This window comes from Mus caroli, chromosome X, assembly GCF_900094665.2.
Source record: "Mus caroli chromosome X, CAROLI_EIJ_v1.1, whole genome shotgun sequence".
NCBI classification, from domain to species: Eukaryota; Metazoa; Chordata; class Mammalia; order Rodentia; family Muridae; genus Mus; species Mus caroli.
This window is the reverse complement of record NC_034589.1, coordinates 14462894-14469198: the sequence shown is the minus strand read 5'-3', so window position 1 is coordinate 14469198 and position 6305 is coordinate 14462894. Positions and strand designations below refer to the sequence as shown.

Below are 6305 nucleotides of genomic sequence, written 5' to 3'. Positions count from 1 at the left end.
ATCTTTTTGCGTTTTGTATTTTCTTTAATTGTTGTGCCGATGTTCTCTATGGAATCTTCTGCACCTGACATCCTCTCTTCCATCTCTTGTATTCTGTTGCTGATGCTCGCATCTATGGTTCCAGATTTCTTTCCTAGGGTTTCTATCTCCAGCGTTGCTTCACCTTGGGTTTTCTTTTTTGTGTCTACTTCCCTTTTTAGGTCTTGGATGTTTTTATTCAATTCCATCACCTGTTTGGTCGTGTTTTCCTGCAATTCTTTAAGGGATTTTTGTTTTTACTCTTTAAGGTCTTATACCTGTTTAGCTGTGTTCCCCTGTATTTATTTAAGTGAGTTATTAAAGTCCTTCTTGATGTCCTCTACCATCATCATGAGATATGCTTTTAAATCCACGTCTAGCTTTTCAGGTGTGTTGGGGTGCCCAGGACTAGGTGTGGTGGGAGTGCTGCATTCTGATGATGGTGAGTGGTCTTGATTTCTGTTAGTAGGATTCTTATGTTTGCCTTTCACCATGTGGTAATCTCTGGAGCTAGTTGTTATAGTTGTCTCTGTTTAACGATTGTTCCTCAGGTGATTCTCTTAGCTTCTATCAGCAGACCTGGGACACTAGCTCTCTCCTTAGTTTCAGTGGTCAGAGTACTCTCTGCAGGCAAGCTCTCCTCTTGATGGGAAGGTGCCCAGATATCTGGTGTTCGAACCTACCTCCTGGCAGAAGTTGTGTTCCACTCACCAGAGGTCTTATGATCCTGTGGGGGACCCTGTGCAGGTCTGTGAGGGGATCTGGAGACTCTGTGGGCAAGGAACCCGGGTGCTGAAGTCACGTTTTCCTTCTTAAATCTCCTAATCTTCTATCTAAAATTCTAGACTATACCACATACAGACTTTGTTTGCTTACTCTCCCACAGTTATTGAAGGAAAAGGGCTTTTGTCTTAGTCAGGCATACAAACATCATGACCACAAAACAAGATAGGGACGAAAGGGTTTATTCAGCTTACACTTTCTTTTATATATATTTTTTTTATTACGTATTTTCCCCAATTACATTTCCAATGCTATCCCAAAAGTCCCCCATACCCTCCCCCACATTCACCTACCCACCCATTCCCACTTTTTGGCCCTGGCATTCCCCTGTACTGGGGAATATAAAGTTTGCATGTCCAATGGGTCTCTCTTTCCAGTGATGGCCTACTAGGCCACAGTACTGGAACTCAAGGAGGTCAGAAAACAGGAGCTGATGCACAGGCCATGGAAGGATACATTTACTGTCTTGCTTCTCCTATATTCCAGAGCTTGATTTCTTATAGAACCCAAGACTACCACCCCATATATGGCACCACCAATGGTGGGCCTGCTCCCCTTGATCACTAATTGAGAAAATGCCTTACAGCTGGATCTCATGGAAGCATTTCCTCTCTGTGATACCTCCAGCCTGTGTCAAGTTGACACACAAAACCAGCCAGTAAAATTGACCTCTTGTCAACTTGACACACAAAATCATCACTATTAAGCCTCAACACTTACTATCCTATTCATCCCAAAGATCTCAATAACTAAAAGTCACAGTTTTTGCAAATTCTTGCATATTAAAATTTCAGTCCCTTTAAAATATCCAATCTCTTTTAAATTCAAAAATTGTTTTTACAATTAAATGTCTCTTAACTGGGGGCTCCACTAAAATACCTTTTTATTTCAAGAGGGAAAATATCAGGGCATAGTCACAATCAAAAACAAAATCAAACTCCAATTATCTAATGTCTCCTATCCACTCACAATCTTCTAGGATTCCCCAAGGACTTGGGTCACTTCTCTAGCTCTGCCCTTTGTAGAACACACTTTGTCTTCTAGGCTGCAGAAGCCTGTACTACACTGCTGTTGCTGGTTTTGGTGGTCATCTCATGGCACTGGCATCTCCAAAACACTGCTGTATTCAGCTGCAACTAGGCTTCACCAATATTCTCTCATAGGCTCTCTTCCTGGTGCCAAGCCTGAACACCTTTGCATGACCGCTACAAGTCCTGGGCCACCAGTTGCAACTGAGTCTGCACCTTCACCAGTGGCCTTCCATGTCCTCTCACAAGGCCAAGTCTCACCTGCTCTTCATGACACCTTCATGCCTTCAGAACCAGTAACACCAGGGTGAATTTTACACATTACCAAGTCCACCCACAGTGGAAGGTACAAACTTTGATATCTCTGGAACACAGCCTCTATGCTATCAGAATATACTTCACAGAAGATTTCACCTCAATGAGGCTAGTCTCTTCTTAATCACCACTAATTTTATAGCTCCATCCAACCACAATCAATAGTCCCAGTAATACAAAGCTTTTGCTTTACTAGTTCTGGTATCCTGTTAATTAGAGCTGATTCTAAAGACCCAGCTAAACAAAACCACAGAATTTTCACAATAAAAATAGCCATGGCCCTGACAAGAGTCTTTGATCTTCCGTCTGAAACTTCACAAGCCATACCTCCATCTTCTACACTGTTCTCAAGATTGTCTTCCAAGATCCTACACATCCCACAGAGATATTAAACACGAATAAATCTTCTATCCCAAAGTTCCAAAGTCCTCCAGAAAACATGGGCAGGTTGTCACAGAAATACCCCACTCCTGGTACCAATTTGTCTTAGTCAGGGTTTCTATTCCCACACAAACATCAGTAACAAGAAGCAAGTTGGGGGGAAAGGTTTTATTCAGCTTAAACTTTCCACATTGCTTTTGATCATCAAAGGAAGTCAGAACTGGAACTCAAGCAAGTCAGAAAGCAGAAGTTGATGCAGAGGCCATGGAGCGATATTACTTACTGGCTTGCTTCTCCTGGCTTGCTCAGCTTGAGTTCTTATAGAACATAAGACTACCAGCCCAGAGATGGCAACACCAATGGTGGGCCTTCTCCACTTGATCACTAATTGATAAAAAGCCTTACAGCTGCATCTCATGTAGGCATTTTCTCAACTGAAGCTTTTTTTCTCTGTAATAACTCCAGCCTGTGTCAAGTTGACACACAAAACCAACCACTAGAGTTGGGCTAATTAAACCAGTGTATATTGGATCAATGAATTGGGTTTTCTTGTTCCCACAGTCCATATTCTATATCCTACAAGTAATGGATAGGCTAGATCAGGGCTCCTGAGTTTTACAAGTGGTTTCAGTGGTTTTTATAACCAAATGAAAGAAAGTCTACACTGGCCATGTCACCCAGGGATTTAACTGTTACGTCTTTGTCTCAGTGAAGATATTTATCCACACAAAACCCTTCATTTCATTTTTCATCATAGCTAGCCCAAATTTGGGAACCAAAATTCCTAGCTGGTGAATGGGCAAAGGAACCAGTGGTACACCTGAACCAGAGTTTGACACACAGCAATGCAAAGGAGTAGTAGAGGTTTCATTTCTTTTTTTTTTTTTTTAACTGTAGTGCTGAGTAATCAAACCTAGGGTACCACATACTCTGGGCAATCAATTTGCCCACAAGTTACATTCCTAAAGAATAGAATTTTGACATACACCATCAAGTCTGGAGAATTAAGCGCATGGTGATGAGCAGAAAAGACCAGCACTGAACATTTTTATATGACATTCTTGAAATTAAAATATTATGGAAAGACTAAACAAGGATGTGTCTGTAACAGTTTTAAGCATGCTAGCAGGAGTCATCATAAAACTAGCTAGAGTCAGAGTTTCACAATGGAACAGATGTGACACATGGTTGTGCACATAGGATAAAGGGACAGAAAGCTCTAAACACTCATTAAAACAGGGTTGATGCCCGGCTTTTGATGTATTGTTGTTGTATAATGGAAGATAAATTATCAGGGGATTTAACTAGGTGAAGAATGCTCTGTATGTTCAGATTCCGCATCTATAATGGTCTTGAAACAAAAATTTCACACACACACATCAACACAGACATACCAAACACAGACAAACACACACACACACACACACACACACACACACACACACACACACACACACACACTCTGTCAGGCCTTGTGCTCCCTCTAGGTACAAGGTGATAAAATGAAATGGAAGCAGTTTGAAAACAGCCAGCCAGAAACCTTACATAGATGTTCTAACTTTATTGGCAACAATGTAAAGGAGGAAAACCATCAAACCCACGGAGGGAAAATTGGTAGCAAATCCCATGGGAACACTGACATGGGGAGTATAGAAAAACAGCAATCTGGTCGTCCTTGCTGAGGACCATCTCTTCCCAGAAAGCCTAAGGGAAAATGCCTAAACTACCAAGGAAAAGACGGCTATATATTTGGAATAGATTAGAATCATGATCTAGCTGTACTATTATCAACAGGTTGGACATTACTCCTCCTGATCTTGCTACCCAAAAGATGTTAATACTCATGATCCTGTAGGTTTGGATCTTCCTTCTCATGACGATGACAGTGTCATAGTTATTCTGTCCATTCATAGAGAACCTTTTGAAACATCCTCTTGTTTTTCCTTGCCCACTGCATTTTGTTCTCTCCTTTTGATATGGTGTCTTGTACAAGATGGGGCTGGGTGGTATGAGCGTTGAGTGTCAAGTTACTGAGGTCTAGTGTTAGCATTTCCCAGGAGGATGATGGAGAGACTGCTTCAGTCCTAGGTCCCACGGAGACCCCAGATGTGTTCCCCCCACACATCTGGCAGTGGTGACATTCACATCTGAACTTTGACTCATCTGTATCTTGTAAGGAAGAGTGCTTCTTTTCCTTGTCAGCTTTATGGGGTAACAGAAACCTAACACGTTTCTTTTTCTTGAATTCAACTGTCTTTAGTTTCCTTTCAGGTGACTTTGAACTCTTTTGGTGTTGCTTTTCATCCATCTTCTCTAAGGAAAAAAAAACACGTTAGAAACACAAAGGGTCTGTTGAAAAGAGCTCATGTTGTACACACTCTTGGAACACCTATGGACACACAAATACACATTTTGGAAGAAGCTTCTCATGGTTTGAGAGATGGAAAATTTCATTTGAAACAGCTTCCTGCAGCTGTTTTTTATTTTGTTTTGTTTTCTTGTGTTGTGTTTTCTTGTGTGTGTGTTTTACATGGCTTTGCTTTGTTTGTGGTACCTACTCGCCAACAAGCAAAGTTTGCATGTGCAATTTGTATTTGGAATATATGTTTTAGCAAGGATATGCCTGTAGTTTTGAGTATGTGTGCCATAAGAAATCTGAAGAAAGAATTACTGCAAGTGGAGCTCACAGATCACTATTTCTTAGCGTTCAGATACTGGTGTCTTTTGAAACAAACAGCCTCTTTTTTTTTTTTTTTTGAGACAGGGTTTCTCTGTGTAGCCCTGGCTGTCATAGAACTCACTCTGTAGACTAGGCTGGCTTCAAACTCAGAAATCTGCCTGCCTCTGCTTCCTTTAAGTCCTTACTTGGAGGCTGTGTGCTCTCTGCGCTCTTTGTGACCCATAGGTTTTTCTGTGCTTTGTTAACTCCCACTCTTTACTGAGACAAGTGAAATACCAGAGAGGAGCAAAATGAGCACAAGGAGAATGTCACTGGGCACAGATCGAGGTTGGCCAATGATGACCTATGTCTTCCCATCTTATATGGCATGGGTCAGACCCTGGAGAGCACAGAATGCCACAGTGACAATAACAACACAAAGGCATAGACTATCTTTCAAGGCCTTTCCTGAAGATAGTAGCTATAAAATCTCTAGGGACAGATGGATAGATACAGGGGTAATTCAACTGATGCATACACTATTAGAATTTATGTATTTATAAGTAGCAGGTAGTGATACGTATACACAAATACACACATGCATTTATGGATCCTGTTCATGCTTCAGGCTCCAAGAGGAAAAGCTGAGAGTGTTTTATCAGAGGGAAATTTGGCTCCTGGCAAGATCCTTGACCTCTCGAAAACATTTGCTACCTTCAATAAGACCTACTTTTACCTGGTATGGTTCGAATGAGGGCTGTGCATTGAAGGAGTTTATTGGGAATGATGGGACTTTCCCTTTGAAACTAAGGAAATAACTAGACTAGCACAGAAATATTTGAAGTCAAATGTGCTTATGCTACCTCCCACTCCCCAGGTGAGAAAACACAAAAGCAAAGACCACATAGAGCATTTGGTTGGATGAGTTAAGAAGGCTTCACAGAAGGAAATGTAAATCACTCTGACCATTATGGAGATAATTTTTTGTTTGTTTGGTTTTGGTTTGGTTTGAGACAGTTTCTCTGTGTAGCCCTGGCTGTTCTGAAAATCTCCTCTTCTTCTCTTCTCTTCTCTTTTCTCTTCTCTTCTCTTCTCTTCTCTTCTCTTCTCTTCTCTTCTCT

The 6305-nt window shown here is 41.3% G+C and overlaps 1 protein-coding gene across 1 annotated transcript; it reads right to left on the bottom strand.

Annotated features, from left to right (window-relative positions):
• Positions 1-4093: 4093 nt before the first annotated feature.
• LOC110287379 (protein FAM156A/FAM156B-like) lies at positions 4094-4833 on the bottom strand. The gene has a single exon (XM_021154015.1). The coding sequence runs from the start codon at positions 4831-4833 to the stop codon at positions 4420-4422; it is 414 nt and encodes a 137-aa protein (XP_021009674.1). The 3' UTR covers positions 4094-4419.
• Positions 4834-6305: the final 1472 nt, after the last annotated feature.